This window comes from Peromyscus maniculatus, chromosome 6 (genome assembly GCF_049852395.1).
Source record: "Peromyscus maniculatus bairdii isolate BWxNUB_F1_BW_parent chromosome 6, HU_Pman_BW_mat_3.1, whole genome shotgun sequence".
NCBI lineage: Eukaryota > Metazoa > Chordata > Mammalia > Rodentia > Cricetidae > Peromyscus > Peromyscus maniculatus.
In genome coordinates, this window is record NC_134857.1 from 38,269,015 (window position 1) to 38,289,117 (window position 20,103).

Consider the following 20,103-nt stretch of genomic DNA (forward strand, 5'->3'; position numbering starts at 1 on the left):
ATACTCCTTGCTCTTGGCCTTTCCCCCTGGGTTCAGGAGAGCCTAGCTTAGCACAGGATACAGGAGGCTGAGGGATTTTCTGTGTGGCTCTCCTTGCCAGGTCTTGTTTTAGCCGTGGCCAGGCTGGACTCTTGCCTCAGATCACAGTTTATGCAGGACGACATATCTCTTGCTATCTCTCTTCCAGCACTTTCCCCTCTTACCTGGGGCCTGAGTGTGTTAGCCTTCAAGTGTTTTGCTTTCTCTTCCTGAACCTCTGTATCTTACCTACACCTCTTTAACAAGGACCAATATTAAACTCTATTACCTCTTAAGGCAATTTTAGATGCACATAAAACATGGTTTATTATTTTAGCTATTTTACATATAGTTGTTCAGTACATATAATACATTGCTGTGCAACTTATCACCATCGCTCCTTAGGTCTTGTAAAACAAAATGTCTGGATACACTAAACAAATGTCTACCCTCCCCTCTCCTTTAATCTCTGGTAACCACCATTCTGCTCCCTCCTCTGTGATAGTGGCTGATGCAGACTTCTCTTCTAAGTGGAGTATTTCTATTTATATGTGGGGGTGAGGGGTGGGTGTGGGGTGTCTGTTGCTTTTTTATTTTGTTTTGCTTTGTGACCAAATTGTTTTACTTAGTACAATGTCCCCAAGGTTCATCCATGTGGCAGCATGTGGCAGAGGTTTTCTTTTAAAAGAAGCCTTCAGTGTCCCTTTGACAGGTCACATGCTGAGATCCCCAGAGATTAGTGCAAAGGTGTGACCAGTGAGGGAGACAGGTGCTGCTTATCTTTGCTACATGTCAGGGCAGGACAGACTGGAGTACAACTGTTCTCCATCAAGAGCCATTTTACTGAGGAAGACCTTATAGAGGGCCCTGCTATGAGCTCCCTGGGGGGGGTGGGGGTGGGCGGGGTCCTCTGCAGTCAGCACTCACTGTGTCCAGAGGGAGATGATGTCTTAAGGAGCCTTTCCTCTTTGGGGTTCTTTGCTCACTTCAGCACTCTTCTTTCATGAACAGAGGGCTGAACCCCCAAGGGTACAACCCAGAGCATCCAGGGCAATACCCCGTCAAACCTGTCCTGGCTGAAGAGCTATCTGTGAAATGCCTTCTCGGCTGCTTGACTCGGGAGATAGGGAGAAGGAGAGGAAGAAGCTGTGGGCAGGTGGGTACTGAAAGCAGTGAGGGGCAGGTATGCAGGTGGTGGCCTTGTAAGGTGGGGTGTCTAACTACAGAAGGGAGTTACCAAAAAAGACAAGAAGCTCAAGGTTTGACTTGGTGTGTAGAACACAGGGACACAAATTCACCAGGTGGGGACATCAATGGTCCAAAATGAAGCATGTTATCAACCCAACTCATATTCAAAATATCACAGTATTAATTCAACAGAATAAAATGACCTCTGGTTTTGATGTAAATGGGAAACAATAATTTACAAAGACTGCATTGAGATTTCAAACAACTTTAAATTAGGCCGTTATCAGTGTGTCTGAAGCTTTACATGAATCCTGACTATCTAACTGAAATGACTGAGTGATAGCCATTCCCACAAACTGAAGCAGATGACGGTGTAATGTGCCTAAGCTCCATGCTGATAGAAGATGGAAGGTGGCTTCCAGGCATTTCTTTTACAAACAGCAGTTGTCATCTTCACTGTGGGGAACTATAAAAGCTTTTGCTGATAATTTCTGAAAACTGACAATTATCATATCTCAAAAGCACATAATGAAAAGAACACAAAGAGGAGGAAAAATATCTGATATACATGTTAGGCTGTCTAGCTGCACCTCATGTTTTTGTGGGGGAGACAAGAAACTGACTAGCTAAGGACACTGTAAGATCCAATGAGAAAAGAGAAACCCAAATTACAGATTAGCCATCAATGTGTGCCATCAATTTCTTTGATACTAACTTCTACATTCAAAGTTTATTAACCAAATCTGCATGTAAGCCCCAGTGCTGCAGATATGAAACACAGGGATTTGGGTTGTGGTATTTTCTTCCTGACACCAAAACTCCAAAGAACACCGTATGACTATGTGTGCTTTGCTAATCAAATCATAGGGGTGCTCTTTGCATTTAATTTGGATTTTGAACTTGTTAAAAATTTCAACGTAGTAAAGGAGAAATTTACTTAAGGCCATTTAGGAGACCATCATCAGCTATCTTTTTGCTCATTCATTGTGATCATTTCTCTGAAAAGCTGTTTAGGAGAAGAGTCCTGATCAGCCAGTATGAAAATAATGAGACCCCATGGCTCTGTGAGCAAATGCCACGTGCTGCAGCCCATTGAGGTAGCTCGTTCATGGCTCACAGATGGAGGACTGAACCCACAAACGCTAAACCTAGAGGATCAAGGCAGCATTCCTTGATACCCCTGGTTATATCAAAGGGAGACATCAACGGTGCAGGGAGGGAAGGGCTGATAGACGCAGAGGAGGGTGAGTACAGAAGGGAGGGCCATCAGTGCTGAGACTGTCTTTGCATTTACATCATCAGTAAATGAAAAGTGCGTTGATTTTCTTCCCCTTATGAACTTTATGAACTCATCTCTCTGGGAAAGTCAGCAGCAGCTGTTTTGGATACAGACACATCTGTCTTGCTGGTTCTTGACAGCCCTATCATGTTAGTGCTCTGTAGTAGCAAGGAACATTTCAGCAAGAAAATGAAGTGAAATTGAAGTGATGTAGCCTACCTCCTGTGGGCACGCTCTCCTCAGAGCACACACAGAGAGCAGCTCTGTTACCCGTGGCAGATCAAAAGAGAGATCAAAGCAGAGCCTGCCTAAGTAAAGACAGCTAGATGGAAAAATAGCACATTTTTTGGTGATTGCTGGTAATATCAAAATGTATTGAATATTTTAAAATGCAAAATTGATGACTATATCTGTAACTATATAAACACTGCATGACCCTATGTCCCAGGTACCAGCTTATGTGTCTACCTCTCCCTGTCACAGGGTGAGTCATTTAAATCATTTTTCTTTTCGGTGAGGTTGGTAATAGGTATGATGACAAGTCTTAGGTCAGCTCAGAACTTAGCACTCTCAGTCATTTGTTTGGCGTGAGCTGACAGCTTCTGCAGGATTCTGACTCCACGTTTTCTCTTGCTGCACAGGTGCACCTTCAACACCAGTGCCATACTTAGGTTAGCTTCTTGAAAACTAATGACCTTGAGCAAATGGAGAGATCCGCAGCAGTCAAGAGCACTGGCTGCTCTTGCAGAGAACCTGGGTTTTTTTCTCAGCACTCACATGGAGGCTCACAATGGCCTGTAACTCCAATTCTAGGGGAATCTTATGTCCTCTGCTGGCCTCCATGGGCACTGCATGCATGTGCTGCATATATAAACTTACGCAGAAACATATACATTCAAATAAATTTTTAACAAAACTAAACTATTGACATTGAAAGAAAAATTATAGCTATAAATAATAATTGAGAACAGAAATATTAACTTAGAACAGACACAGAGTGTTAGTCTTTTTGTTCTTAATAGCCATAGGACAGGAAGAAAGACACAGTGGATGTTGCTAGGATATCTTTCTGGGCATGGGATGTATGTTTGAAACAGTGGTAGATCCAGGGCTGGAGGAGCAGATGCAATGAGATGAGACTGGGTGACCTCCAGTATGCTATTCTCTACTCTCTCTACATGTATGGGAAAGCAGAAGCGTCTCAAGTAGTTCTAACACATCTAATGTAGAACAAACCTCCAACTCCACCTTCTTGGGCTGCTGAAAAGGCTCAGTGGGTAAAGGCACCTGCCACTAAGCCTAAAAGCCCGAGTTCAGTCCCTGGGACTCCTGTGTTGGAAGGAGAACTGACATTCTTAAGTTGTCCCAGGACCTCCACACACACAGTGTGGTACCCAAGCACAGACATATAAACACCACACACACACACACACACACACACACACACACACACACACACACACACACACACACACCATACACACACCCCACACCCAAAATATGTTTAGGAAACTAAATCTCTAACATCAAGTCCCCCATGGGCCCTGCCTAAATGCTCTCCTGAGTCACGTTAGGGAAGCTTAAGTTTCTAGCCAGAAGTCCTAACAAGCTCCCAGAGGCTGGGATTCTGCTGGGCTTTGGATCACACTTGAGGAGCAGGGAGGAAGGAAACCACAGCACCCAGTGACTACTAACCCAGAGCCCTGTTTCCGATGCAGGTCATTTGGTAGGTACGAATATGAAGAAAATGGTGGTTTTTATTAACATGGGAAAAGGAGAAGAAAGACTATTCATTCATTATCATGCTTCAAAACCACTGCCCAAGTAGTTGAGCCATCATGAGAAAAGAACCCAGAAGATAATGATGTAAGACAAGACTTAAGACAGTTTAAATAAATCTCTACTCTCCAGCAGACCTAGTGTTTACATATTAAGGAGCTTTGTACCAGAACTGCGCTGTCATGTTTCTGCCCAGAAGCTGTCAAGATAAAGTTTACTATCAATTACTGCTTTACAAGTATAAAATAAGTTAAGCTGTCATCATTTTCTCTGCCAGAGATCCTAAACTGTCAAAGAATGCCAATTTTTAATCTGACACAGAGAAGAAAATTATCTGTTATTCTGACCTCTAATTTCTTGACATTTTAATGCCATAATTGCTGTGGTTAGTGCTGGTTCATGACTTCACCTGTCAGGGAGGAATGAGTCAATAACCTTAAGCTATTTCTCAAATTTTAGTACTAACTTCAAAGCTCAAAATTCCAGGCAGATCATAGAATTTTTGAACAAAGGAGACACGTTAGTCTTTTATGGTGATGCTTAGCATTTAAAAAAATATCTTAGTCAGGCAAATTGGCATTATGAAACAAACAACAAAAACTAGCTTTTCTGTGGTTTTATATATTAATGACCTTTGTGCTAAAAAGATACCAAGATAATCATTATAATAAAATGAGTGGAGACATCGTGAATGGGATAACTTTGAGCTCTGTTTTTCTTAGGAGTCTGTGTTCAACCTTTCAGACTGAAAGCATCTCTCTCAAGCCAGGGTCTCATTGGGCAGGTCTACAGAGTTCCACCTGGAATGCTTTGAAACCAGGTACTGCATACACCTCCCCAGGAGTCTTTCTGCTGTGGGGTGATCCTTCTGTATGCTGTGAATATATATTACTCCATTGGTTAAAAATAAAGCTGTTTGGCCTATAGCAAGACAGGATAAAGTTAGGCGGGACAGTCAAACTGAGGACTGGGATGAAGAAAGGTAGAGTCTAGAGAGATGAGAGCCAGCCGCTCAAGAAGCAAGATGCTGGGGGACAGGTAAAGCCACGAGCCACGTGGCAATACATCAATGCATAGAAATGGGTTAATTTAAATGTAAGAGCTAGTTAGTAATAAGCCTGAGCTATTGGACAAGCATTTTATATTCATATATAAGCCTCTGCATGTTTATTTGGAACTAGGTGATCAGGATAGGAAAACTCAGCCTCTGTTTACATCTTTCATGGTGATAATGTGCCCGGGGGGGGGGGGGACCCGCATAAATGACTATCAAATCTTAGCTGCACTACCTACTACCTGTGTCTCATGACTGTGGAGGCTGAGTCTCCCTAAATGAGGTACGGTGTTATTTCTTCTTTTAGAGAACAAGTAAAGTAGTGAGTGAGGTTCCACACTCTGGCATCTTCAGCTAGCTTGTTCTTGAATGGTTCTTGGCTTTTGGGGAGAACTCTTCTTCGAGATCTTAAATGGTAGTACAGGACTTTTTGTGGGAACATGTTTCATTCTCCCTTATTCATTGACATTAATGGGAATGTATGGGAGGAAATGATGGTGAGGAATAGGAGAGAAAAAAGTTTAAGCATATTCCTTTTTAAGCCCCCAGTCTGTTGTTTGCACCACACTATGGTCTCCTGTTGCCCTCAAGGAGAGGAAGCAGCTTCCTCAGCACTTGAGTTGATAGAGATCTTTAAAGCCAGTACAAACACCTCTGCTGACTTGTGTCAGGGCCTGTGCTAGCTGGAAGGAGAGGTGTGCTGCTGGAGTGTGCCTCCTCACAGCTCTAAGAGATGACAACTCAAGACACCTGGGCAAGGGTCTGAGGATGAGAAGATGCACATTCTAGTTTGACTCTGAGGATGGCAGAGCTTTAGCATCCAGCAAGTGTTTACTCAGAATGGGATGCTCAAAGGAGACAAGCCCTAAACAAAGACATCCTGCCTAGCCCTAGACAGTTTGCATTACTTGGGGTAATAAGAATCCATAATGTAACAGATTCTGTTCAGAGCATCTACATAATAAGCAAACATGAGGCTGGGCCTGTTTTCATTCAGCAAATCAGTGAAGAGCCCCCATTCTGTGCTACAGCTCCTACAGTGTGCTAAGTAAGGCTTGTGAACAACTAATTGGCTTTGCCGCTGTCCAGAATAATGGTGTGATGGCTGAAGAAGCAGACACCTTCAGTGAGGTTCAAATATGCACTCGAATCATGGAAGGAATGTCTCAATTCTAATTCTGGTGTCTTTTCCCTGGCCTATGTGTCTCTTTTTCAACTGACATTTACATTAAAAAAAAAAAACCCTGCTATTTTCCTATCACAATCTAAACGATACCCTGTGATTTTCCTCATATTCAGTATATTCAAATTTGTATTTTGTCCAACATAATCGGCCTGTAATTTCTCTTTAAATACAGAACTTTGTTGTAGAGAGGAAAAGGCACAATAAAATACCCAGGACCAAAGATGTCCATGAAGTTTATAAATCAAGTCCAGTTTGGACTTGGGCTTGGACTGTAAGGATGAACTATCCAATTTTCCCTTTTCTGATTAGAAAAGTGTTCACTGTGGCTGGGTGAGACAGTGAACAAGCTTGACTCCAGCACTCTGGAGGCAGAGGCAGGTGAACTCTGAGTTCGAGGCCAGAATGGTCTACATAGTGAGACCCTCTCCAGGGGAGGGAAAGAAAAAATGTAGGTTGAAAAAGATGAATTTTGTTTGTAAAACAATTATAAAATGGGCCTGTATTAGGCAAAGGGGCATAGTTATAAGCATTACTTCCCACCAGATAAGATGATTAGAATTTATATACAACTGAGGGCCCTAAATTCAGCAAGTGTAGTGGTCTCTGGGGGATATTTCTCACTTCACCAAACAATTTCACAACACCTGGGTTCTCCCTGGATCACTCCCCCTCTGTCTGCTCCTCCTCCCTTGTGCTATTGCTACTGCGCAACACTGCCTTTAAGAACATGCTCGAAATGTGTTCTCCAAGTGCTCTGCCCCAAGGGACCAATGATCGTGTGCTCTCTCTTCCTTTTCTTCTCTGCTTGGGTTCATGCAAATGGAGTCTTTATTTTATAGGATATGTAAGAAATGGATACAAGATTTTTAAAGAGAGTTTGATTCCCAAATCTGCACATTTCCTACCTCTGAAATGAAAACTGAAAAAGCATTCCAGTGCCTGGAGATGTAGCCACGATGGCTTGTTTTGCATACAACAGATGGCAGATTGCGGTTAGGATGGAGGGCAGGAATATAGTCTCCTTGCAGCAATACTTACCTAGCAGCTGCTGCATCTTTACTCTGCCCACCTAGCCAAAGTCATTTTATGCATGGGAAGTTATTTAAATGCTATTTAATATGATTGTTTTCACTTAAAAATACTTACAATCCCCAACTGTTAGCTACAGACAGTTCAGGCTGAGAACACATGGAAATAAAGTATAATAATAACATCCATTACATTGGTATATCTCTTTAAATGTTCCTTCTAGAAAGTTGCAAAGTTGCTTTTGTTTTGAAAAACTGATGCTGCTGATTATTTTAGTGAATTACTCATAGTTAAATATTCATCTAAGCCTTACCCATTAATAACACAATTATGCATTTTAATGAAGATCTGGAAGTAAAATTACAGTTCTTCATTAAAAGGTTTGAATTTCAAAAATCCCAAAATACTAGTCTCATTGCATGCGTTTGATGCATTTCCTTTTTTTTTTTTTTTTTTCATTTGTCAAAAAACTGAAACGTATGTGTAATGAAGAGTTAGGCTGAAAGGAGATTTACACAGAGAGAGATGGGAAGTCAGATTTGTGTTTGAGAGATGCCAGACACTTTGGGAGCAGCTCAGGACACCTACCTCCCGGAGCACAGGATCTGTGATGCTGTCCAGGTTCACGGAGCCTTCGTAGGTCAAATAGTGGAAAACGTTCAGAGCACGGACTGCCTCCGGCCCTCTCTGTTTGTAGCCAAATATAAGGTCGATCCACTGATGGAGCTGGCAAGAAACAAATTCACTTTCCAGGGCCTGCAATGAATCAAGGTATAATGAGACTGCAGATTTAGCAAGGCTCCATATCACTTTCTCACTGTGAAATAGTCAGTATAAATAAAGACATTATGCCTTTATATTCTATTTGATTTGTATATATTAGATCTTCAGTCCCCAGAAGTGGCAAAAGACTACCTTTAATAAGACAGAGAGCTAAATAAATGTCTCTTCACAAAATGCTTGCCATTCTCTTGGCTCCGTTATATATCACAACACAAATGTTCATATTAAATACATTTCTTATAAAAACACACACTCAAAAGAAAAATAACTTGTAATAGCTGTTTAATGCCATTTTATAATAATTTCATTTCTATTTTTTAAACATTAGTTTAAAATTAAACTATTTTATAGGAAGCTTTGATATGGGTTTATCTTCCTGAATGAACTCCTCCACCTTGCCTCTAAGATGACTAGAAAGGAAGACCTTCTTCATGCCAGGAATCAACCCAGCTAACAGAGACTTTGGGAAGCACCAGACAGTTGGGGAGATTTGCTGGTCAGGGGGGAAGTAAGTTAGAGAGTAAATGAGCACAGGTTTCTGGGAAGGGTTGCAGAGAAGAGGCCCTTTGTGTTTACTTCGCTGAGATGTTCTGAGTTTGGAAATGGGCATGTTAGGCAAGTGTCTGAGTAACTTCCTTACATAGGCTATGTGACACTTTTTATTCGTGAGATAATTAGGATAATGTGATTTTATTTAAGAACCACTAGAAGCTTCCTGGAAACATCTAGACAGGTGGGCTGGAGTCCTATTCAGTCCTGGCTGAAAATAGTAGTGTGTGCTCTGCTGCATGGGAGTAATCCATTCACGCACTCCTTCACTTCTGATGCAGTCAAAGCAGGCAGGATGCCAACCATGCGCACAGCAAGTTCGTATTCAGCTTTGAGAATTTTCTCTGTGTATGGCTGTATATCATGACCCACAGCTGCCAGTAAATGTGTGAATGAAGTCATTCTCTGGTTGTTTGCTCTAGTTTCTAAGGTGAAAACCCATTTTTGGAATTCATATCATTAACAAATAACTTTCAAAGGAATCCTCTCAAAACTGTACTCTCAACAGTGCTTTTTAACTTCCCCACACTTGATACTTCATTCCCTGCAATTCTTTTCCCGATTACTGTTTTTAGAATGTAATTTTTAATAACTACTCTGTGTAATTCTCAGCCAGAAATGTAAATACTAAGATTTTGTGAAAACAGCATTTACTTACTAAAACTAAACAGAATTTTTATGCTCCACTTTATTAATATTAAACTAATCATTTAGACCAGAATATGGGCAATGAGACATAAATAAAATGATTACTTAAATTTTTGTAGAGTTGTGTCTGTTATAGTTTGTGTGCTTTTGTTGATTCAATATCATAGTCAATTTAAAGTCAGTATAATTGTTCGTGATCATTTCAATGCCTTGTCTAATGGATGGAAGGATAAAAAAGCTAACGAAAATGCAGGGTCACTGCTGAGTGGTCACATTCAAATCTCCTCCTAGGAACTGAGAATAGCTGTGGAATTAATACCTAAAGTTTTGGTCATTTGTGATTTGCTAGACAGTAACTATGTGAAATAAATCTTAGAGTTCTCACTGAAAGACTGACAAGTGTACTATTATTCTGTTAGGATAAAGCCACAATGAGGGACAGAGAGAATAATGGCTTCCAGTATTGGAGTTTTTAATGTGTTTACTCCTCTCAGCACTCTTTTTTCCCTTCCTCTTCCCCCACAGGCAACAACTGGGAAGTATTTACTGATTCCTTCTGTTCTGATGACGCGTCCTCTTGTGCGTGTGATTGCTCTATAGCCATGGCCTAGGATCTCATTTTGTCCTTGTCCTGAGATCTGCCTCTGGCAGCCTGTGTGCGGCTAACCCACAGCTCTACATGCTGCACAGACACAGGCTGTGCCCATTCCCCCTCGGCTCTTGGACGTTTGTGATTTTTCTTCTGGAACAGGACTAATGCCTCACCTCCCACTCCCGGGGTCAACGTCCTCCTCCCAAGCCACGGCTTGCTGCTCTTCAGAATGGCTGTCTTGTCCTCAATTTTAGTTGTCCCTGGTGCCTCTGTATACCACTTCCCCTTTGATGTTACCCAGGTTTCTAATTCTGGCTACTATGATAGATACAAAACAGTAACTAAGTGTTTTAGTTTGAAGTCCTCTGAGTACTAACAAATTAGATATTTTAAAGACATATTTATTGGTCTTTAGGGTCTCCTAAAATTTCCCTATTCATATCCTCTGCTCACTTTATTTTTATTTCTTTATTTTTGAGCAGTTTTCTCTGCATAGCCCTGGCTGTCCTGGAACTCACTCTATAGACCAGGCTGGCCGTGAACTCAGAAATCTGCCTGCTTCTGCCTCCTCAGCACTGTATTTTTAACTTTTTAAGTGTGTGTGTACATGATGAGCTTAACTGGATGACTCCATGTTTGTGTAAGTGCCCTCTGATGCCAGAAGACCATATCCCATTTTCTGGAACTGGAGTTACAGGTGGTTGTGTGCAGCATCATATGGATGCTGGGACCTGAATCTCAGTCCTCTGCAAGAGCAGCAAGTACTCTTAGCAGCTTAGCCATCTTTCCATGTATATCAAGTTGGCACTTGTTCTTTTTCTAATTTCCCCTTTAATTACTGTTGGAATCACAATTCCATTACCCTTCTAAAATGCCTTTCCATGGTTTCTGGGGGCATTCTGTATAAGAACGGAGTTCATTATCTCTTGAAAATTTGGTAGAATTCACCTAAAAAACAGAAGTCTTGGATTTTTATGAGGGTTCAGGGAAATTTCATTAAATTTCTCTAAGGCTTCTGGGCATCGATTTCTGCATTTTAATATCTTGCTTGGTATTACTCCATTTCCTCTCAGCTCTGAACCTTAGTAGTTCATAGTTTTCAAAGTAATATTTAATTAACTCCGAATCTTTCTGATACCTATTGTCATTTGCTCTAGTCTAGCCTCCACAACAGAGGCGGCACAATGAATCAACTGACAGTGGCAGTGACATAGATAGATGCTCTGGACAGCTTTGCCTTTTCGTTCATAGAATTAAATGAGGTCGGAGTGAAGATGACCAGTCTTATTATCACTACCTTGCTTTTCACTATGAAAGAGGAAAAGAAAACCCAAGTTTAGAACACCTGAAAGCTAAATCTAGCTCAAAGTCAAATGCATATCTAGGAACTGACGATTAACTGCCACCTCACCCAGAGCAGAAGTCCACCCCAGGGCTGCTCACTGCACTTTAAATGGTCCTTACCTGCTACTCAACACATGGCTGTGCTTATTTGTTTTTTTCAGAGCTGGGTTTGCATGCACAGACCCACTCTGCACTTTGAAATAAGATTTTAGTATAGTGCCTACACTGGAAAATATGAAAAAATACTCGATTACTAAGCTATTAGTGTTGTAATGGCCCTAATAGCTTCTTGAACATCTCCTTGCACATCTCAAGGCAGAGGCAATTGCTTTAAGCCTAGATAACCCAATTTCCAATCCATAACTCTACCCTGGGGATGTTGGATGAAGGAAGTGAAGAGACACATGAAGTAGAGTGGTATCTTTCAGATGGATAGCACTACCTAAATCTCATCCCCATCTTTGCCCATGGGTATTAGATAGGAGAGAAGTCTTTCACTAATGCACTTGGGATAAAGCCTCTCTAAAACTCGGGAAAAAGAAAAAATGAAATTAACTATGTGAATTCTTTTATATACTGGAATGCAATTTCTACCTCTTCTATACTAAGTAAGAATATTCCTATCCTTTTATTCTATCAAAGATCTGCTTTCGGTAATAAAACACTCTCTGAATAGTGATGCGTGTATTCAAGCAGATAATAAGAAAAGCATTCAAGTTTCTGTAGTGTCTAGGCTAGTTTTTTATCCCATGATTTCATTAAAATTTTAGTCATTATGACTTTAATTACTCAATTATTGTTTTAAATAAACATAATTGGACATCTATATATGCATGTTTTACATTATATATGTTTTAAATAAACATAATTGTACACACACACACACACACACACACACACACACACACACACACACACACATACATACATAGGGTCATGCTATGTGGCCCAGGACAGCTTCAAACTCACCATAGGTCACAGGCTGGCCTTGAACTCTCAGTGATCCTCCTGTCTCAGTAACCTGACTGCTGGGTTGATATACCCAGCTCAACAAAGCTGTTTTAAATGATTGTGGTGGGGAATGTGTGTTAAATTATTCTATAAATAACCCTAAATTTCTTGACTGATGACTGGATGTACCATGACCCAAGATGATTTTCTGGGCCTCACTACCATCCAAATGGCCCCTACAATACATGTGGCCTCTTTCTCCACGCCCAGTGCATGGTAGCCTGTTAATGGAGCAGACTTCAAAAGCTACCCTGCCCTGTGCCTTCTCTTACAGCCTAACCCCACCAGGCTCCTCCATGCATAATTCAGCCAGCACAGCCCTGCATGCCCTAGTCTTTCACTCTGTCCCATCTCTGCCTCTGGGAATCTTCAGGGTACTCTGATATAGATCAAGGCTCTGGGACGAGGTGGTCCATGGGGGCAAAGGGCACAGGGCACAGAGCCATGTCTTATTGCCCCCTTCTCACTGGCCTGAGAGCCACTTCATCTTGTACATTTCTGAGTCGAACCATTCTTTGTCAGGTGTTTATTCTCTCACTTGTCTTTTCTTCTGTGAGAAAAGGGGGCCTATGTGCTCTTCACAAACACCCTCTTGTCATAACACAGTGGCAGCAGCACGCACAGTTACTTGTGAAATCAATTTACATACAAATTGGAAAGTACACTACAAAAATATGGGATTATTACCAACTAGCACTTCATTGTTTCAAAAGTATAATGCATATACTCAATTAGAGAGTATACCTTGGAGACAGACAGTGTCCTAGACCCTAGGGACAGGTGACAAAAAAGACAAAAACTTCTGATTTCCCAAGCACATTCTACCAAAATGCAAAAGAACAACCTGTCCCTAACTACTGCCCATCTACCCATGCCAGACACTGTTTTTGGAAGGTACAAGGATAAGCAGCTTTCTATGTTCTCAACAGATCAGCGTCTACTGGGGTAAGAATGCTGACTTCAGCCTGTCCTGCAATTTAGAATTCCTGCCCCCATGCCATGATAAGTACTAACCTCCTTCCTCTCATCCTAGCAAAACAAACTGAAATATTCAAAGTCTCTGCTATGTGTGAGCAACCAATGTGCAACGTAGTCCTCCTGACCCTTTATCTGCTTCTGTAAAATGAAGAAACTGAGAGAAATGTCACTAGGAGAAGTCACGGAGGGGACTGGGGGGTCCACCATTAGAGTACACAGAGAATGGATTCACAGCAGCGTCTCACTACTTTCTCCTCCCCTCCATGTCCCCATCACCTGTGGAAACGTTCCTGGTAGAATTCCAGTTCTACCCTGGCATCCCAGCGCTCTCACTGCTGCAGGAGGTCTGAGCAAGTAACCCTCACTCAAAACAGCGCCGCAGACTTCACTCCGCTGCACCAAGTGCGTGCGGAGCCTTCAAGCCGACGTGGTAAGTCCTATTGCTGCTCAGTTCTCTTTTGCTGTGCACCCCTGTTCACTGCACCTTGGCACACTGGCCTGGTCAAGCATGCCTGTCACTGCACTTTGCCCACATGTCCCTCTGCCTGCAGAGGTCTGTCTCTAGGGAGTTCGGTGGCTCACTCCTTCACCTCAGGCCTCTGCTCAAGCTCACCTTCAAATGGACCCACCAACCTCTTCCCAAAGTCAACTCCTTCCCTCCTGCCTCTCTTTAACTTAGAACTGGCCACCTCACACAGCAAGCTATTTCTTTCCCTCCCTCTGTCCCTCTGTCCCTCTATCCCTCCCTTCCTTCATAAGGAAGTTGGTCTGTCTTGATTGAAAAGAAGCTCAATGGTGCAGGGAATCTTGCCTGGTCAGTGATGTACTATAAATTAGAAGACCTGTCTGGAGTGCTCACTAGTTAGTTCTTAAGTAAGCTGTTGCTTCATATGTTAGTAAAATATTTCAAATTCAGACTGTTACCTTTTAGAACTTTTCTTCAAAATAGGAACAATTTGTAAAGGACATGAAACTATAATAGCAGAAGCACAGGGCCTCAGTGCCTTGCCTGGGTGCATGTGGTCTATGCTCTGCCTTTGACTCAGCAGAGCTGAGGGCTAGACTGCATTACCACTTCATATTCATGGAAGGCCTTTTCTCTAAAAGAAATTATAAATGGGTAGATTATGATTGATGAAGCCAGCATTAGGGTAATACTATCAGAAAGACTTTCTATTTCTGTCCTTTGTCACAAGGTCAGATGCTAATCATGTTAGAACTGAACACAAGGCTTTATCAATGCTTCATAAGGAAGTTGGCTGTGATCAGCTTAGCTCTGTGTAGATAAATTAAGCCAGTGCTTGCTTGCTGTGCAAACAAAGCATGTAGAATTTACTGAGATATCTACCAAAATTAATGACATTACGTTCCATTTTTTTTTTCCTAATGAGACCAAATTCAAATTATACAACTCCTCAGTGAAACAATTTTTGTCACTACATTCACATCTTGGTCACTGCATTCACAACATACAAGCAGCAATATGTGTTAGTGTCACAACAAGAGCAACAACACTAAGTGTAACAACAGATTAAGACTGCATCCAGACAAGCCAAAATACTAGGGGAGGGCTTTGGTCGAAGAATATTATAGACAGGTATGAGCTCTATGAGTTTGTACAGTCACTGCACACTAATACTAAATCTTTGGTTTTCAAAGCTGGAAAAGGATCTGCAGACAAGCAAAGGCTGCTGCCCACATATCAGACACCTGTTCAACTGCCACAAGCTACGGTAAAGCCCACATTTAAAAACCAGTGATGCTTTCCCTTTCATACAATTATTTTTCTCTTCTCTGCCTTGAATTTCTTAATGACAGCTTGAAAGGAGGAGGAGGGAATGTTCACGGATACAGAATACTAATCCACACAAAGAGATGAAGGACTTTTACCACAGTGAATGTCATTTCTCTGGGATATATGACATTCTCATTTTGTACATTAGGCTCAGTAACAAAGAACTCTTGTGAATAACTGGAGATAATCCTAGTCTATATTAAAATACAGCAGAGCACATTATACTCCCCTCCAAACCTATTTCAGAGTAACTAAAACCTATAGGAACTACCCAATAAGTACGCAGAAACTTCAGCAAAACACTGAATGAATGGTAGTTGTCATCACAGAATTTAGGGAAGACACATGCTTCTACATCTCACTTTATTGGTATATAGGCTTTCTATATTATAGAAGCACACACCAAATAAATGTACCTTTGGCAAAACTTAGAAATATGTAGCAAGCTCATGATATTTAGTACTAACTCATGGTTTGCTATGTTTCTACAGATCAGTGCCATCACCCCGTATCAGCAGGTGAGGAACCTGGCAAGAGGATCTGTGCTGGGGAAGTAGACTTCAAGATGGTGAAATGCAGGAAAGTGACCCAGAGAGCAGCAGTTGTGGATACAGCCACACTTGGTGACATGTCCCTTTATAGCTCAGGAATTTCCAGAAGCAGTACTAACCCAGAAGCAAAAATGGCTGCCACAGACATGCCACAGACCTATGACCCAGCTGATGTGTAAGAGAGTTCTTTCTGTAAGCCTCCCAGGGTTGCTTCAAGGAAGTCCTAGATGGAAGATTTCTGAAGCCATCCACTGTATGCTGGATCTTTATGCAAATCTTCTACTTATTCTGACATGGCTCCTGGGGCAATGGAAGATTTCAAACTATCCAGCACACAGCAAAAGATTACTTTTCAAGTCTTCATAGACTCATTAGTAAGATAGGAAAAAAATTGGTTTAGAATTGAGGGGGAAACCTAGGCAGGAGATGTCTCTGTTGGTAAAGTGTTTGCCTGAATTAGATCTTTGGGATTCCAAGTGAAAAAAGCCAGTACCACAGTCAGGCTGTTGAAGGCTCCACACCCACAAATAGCCACAGATTCAAAAGGAAGAAGGGTTATGTCACTGACACTAGGTGAGTGGAGCATGTGTTATGGTAGACATAACATTATACTAATTTGGGTTGGTTTTTAATCAATCTATAAAGCTTACTGACTTCCAACTGTGGGAGAAGGTTTAAAGACTATTCTCATGGGGAGGTAAAGAAGGGATCCAAGTGGCAATACATCTTAGGAAAATAACCATAACAGTCTCTCAAATAATCCCATTAAAAGAAAATCTAGAAATGTTCTTATATGGCAAGTTCACTGGGTTGGATGCATTGCCATCTAACACACTAAATAACTCACTGCACATTTTTCTGCAGATTCAATTAAGAATGCATCATCTTGCTTGATTAGTTTCTACAGATAGTAATGACCTGGTGGTTTCTTGTCCAGATAATTATTAGCTTTCACTACACCCCAAATCCTTAGGCAGGATATTGCATACTTTGGGAATTTGCCTTCAAAAGCAGGACCTACCTTTCTATTCATTAGGCATATTTGAAATAAGAGTACTAATTTGAGGAACATATAAGATACTCCAAATAAAGAATACCAAAGTTGTATTTATAAGTCACTATTCACTGTCTTATTAATATATATAGAAATGTAGCATCTAATAAACACATAAAGAGGTATTCAATATCATTTATCGGAGAACAATAAGTTAAAATTGTAAATTGTAAAAATATATCACTTCATGTCCAGTAGAATGGCTATAATTAAAAACAAAAGCAGGAGATATAAGTGGGTAAAGGAGATCAGTGTGGATAGAAGAGGACATAGTCACTATAGAAGACTCTTTGACAGTTTGCCCAATGTTAAATATAATTTACTGTGTGAGCAAGCTCATTTCTAGGTTTATACTCTAAAGAAATAAAAGCCCATCCTTTTCTGGAAACTTGTATGATAGAAAAATGATGCTGTGTCAATGTTCATAGCAGCCTTACCTGATACAGCCAAGATCTGGAAATAACTCCAGCATTCACTAACTGCTGCATGAATTAATAATATTGACTGACATTACTTGTAATATGATGTTAAACACACACACACACACACACACACACACACACACACACACATACACACACACAGCACAGTGAGGATACAAGCAAGATGGCTCTCAAGAATTGTGCTAAAAAGCCGAATGTAAAGAAGGCAGTCCTGTGTAGGTGAGTAAGAGAGGTTCTGGAGTGATGTGATACTTTTAAAGGCATAAATATCTAGCAGGCTACATTGCTCAGGAGGAAGATGCTGTCTGTGTAGGTTTTTTGTTTTGTTTTGTTTTTGGAGGGGACCGGAGAATATTTTGTCCTCACTATTTAAGAAATAATTTTTAGGTCTGGAGAGATGGCTCAGAGTTAAGAGCAGTGACTGCTCTTCCAGAGGTCCTGAGTTCAATCCCCAGCAACCACATGGTGGCTTACAACCATCTGTAATGAAATCTGGTGCCCTCTTCTGGCCTGTAGACATACATGCAGGCAGAACATTGTATACATAATAAATAAATAAATCTTTTTTAAAAAGGATTTTTAATTATTGTTTTATTACTTTTATTTTTTGACTATCTGCTTTAAATTTCAGGCCCCAGTCTTTCATTAGATTGTTTTTACACTTATTTATTTACACATATGTATGTGTGTGCACACATGTGCACATGCTATGCCAAGTGTGGGGATAGACAGAGGACAACCTGTGGTTGTCTCCTTTCATCTTGTGGGACCTGAAGAGCAAACTCAGGTTGTCTGCTATGTACAGCCTTTCATCTGCTGAGTCCTATGTTTGTTTTAAAGCTTTTCCCAGCCTGAACTATTCTTAATTTTCTTAGCACTACTCAAAACAAAGAAGCATTATTAATGTCCTGGCTGTCAGTGTTTCCATTCTGGACTGTACTTTTGTATCATATGTGGGCATCTTTGCTTAACCTACATCCACAAAGATTGCTTCTTACATGTCTTCTAGACACTTAACAGTTGTGAGCTTTGTATTCTGGTCTATAATCCATCCGGGCTAATAATCTATATAGGTTCCTGGTTGCTTTGCATAAAACAATCTTAACATCTCTAGCACCCACTTCTCCAGCACTATTTGTTACAAGGCATGTTTTCTGTAAGTCCGGTTCGCAATATCTCCATATTCAAACACACCAGTGAATTGACCAGGATGAGCTGTGGGCAGAGAGGACAATAGGAAGAGACAAGACAGTGAGGACCAGTTTCTACTGTGGAACAGTTGCGCTGGGGCCTTGACTCGGCAGCCAGTCCACTGCTTTCTGCTTCTGGCGTTGGAAGCGCCAGTGCAGACACTCCCATAAGCAGAGGCCCTTCCACCTGTTGCTATCACTTTGGTTCTCACAGGACAGACAGCGTCTCACACTGAGTACCACTGGCTGCCTGTGCTCCTGTCTCTGAAGAGCATTCTGCACAGGCTCTGTCTATTTTCTGTAATACCTACTTTACTATAACTGAGTAGTTCACTGCTCTTTCTGTCTGGAACTTGTTGCAAGGTAATGTAAGATAAAGGCTTGTTGTGATACCTGACCATACATCAACTTTCTCTCCAGTGACTTCTTTCATTTTTATGAAGTTTGACCAAATCATTACAATGAAAAAGCAATATTGGATAGACGACTGCTCTCAAAATGCTAAAGCCAGTTGTCTCCACACTTTTCACAACCTACTACAGACAATGAGCTCTCCTGAAGAGATATCAGGCCACTAGGGTGGACAACACACTAGAGGCCATTTTCCCGTCTTTAAAGTTAAGTCCTTTCTCTTCCTGGCAGAGAACTCTCCCTCTCATTAACCTATCTTCTCAGCATTTCACTCCTTTTTTTTGTTTGTTTCACCCTTTAACTAAGAATGCAAACCCCCTTTCTAAAGTACCTTCCCACCTCATGAAATGTGTGGCACTCAGAAACAGTGGCCTCCAGTGACAGTTGTGTAGCTTGGTCTTCTCATGGGACTCCTAACAGCAGGAACAAGGGCTGTCTCTGACTTTTTTGCTGGCTTGTGGGAACCTATTCCTCATACTAGATTGCCTTGCTCAGCCTTAATACAAGGGGAGGTGCTTAGTCTTACTGCAACTTGATATGCCATGCTTTGTTGATATCCATGGGAGGCCTGCTCTTTTCTGAAGAGAAATGGAGGAGTAGATGGGGGCAGGGAGGGAAGGTGTGGAAGTGATTAGGAGAGGAGGGAGGAAACACTGAGGTCTTCCGGATGCAAACTAACTAATTAATTAAAAAAACTCACGTGTCACCTTGCCCAGCCCTAATATGGTGCTTCTAAGTATAAGACTATTATATCAGCAAAATGAAGTATATCAAAAGCTGAATATTTCGTTCTTTTTTTTTTTTGCTGAATATTTCTTAAAGACAGAAAATATAGCTGTAAAATAAAAGTTGTTACTGAGAGTGCGATACAAAGCACAGTATGGGAAGGACATACAGAGCTGTGCCTTAGGACTGCACATATCAAATGTCTACAACAGGCAGAGAGGCTAGAAGGCAGAAGATTAGAAACACAGTGGGGGCAGGAAGAAGGTTAGCATGGCCTGGTCATGGCTATGATGGGATGGGACTTGAGAAAATAGGATGAAATACCAACAGGTCAGGGGTTCGTTATGGAGTGATACAATATCTCCAAATTGATTGTGGTGAGGGCTGCCCAGCTCTGAGCAGGCCAAACCCACTGATGTTAAACCGCTCAGTGTGTGAATTATTCAATATGCCAATTTCATATCATAATACTCTTTCCCAAAGGGATACATGACT

At 41.3% G+C, this 20,103-nt stretch overlaps 1 protein-coding gene across 10 annotated transcripts in view; it reads right to left on the minus strand.

Moving 5' to 3' along the window:
* Nbea (neurobeachin) overlaps positions 1 to 20,103 on the minus strand; it is a 545,747-nt gene that overhangs the window by 31,971 nt on the left and 493,673 nt on the right. For all 10 annotated transcript variants that reach the window (XM_076574103.1, XM_076574106.1, XM_076574104.1 and 7 more), the window contains one exon: positions 8,122 to 8,289. In XM_076574103.1, the coding sequence (XP_076430218.1) occupies positions 8,122 to 8,289 (168 nt within the window). The remainder of the gene's footprint in view (positions 1 to 8,121; positions 8,290 to 20,103) is intronic.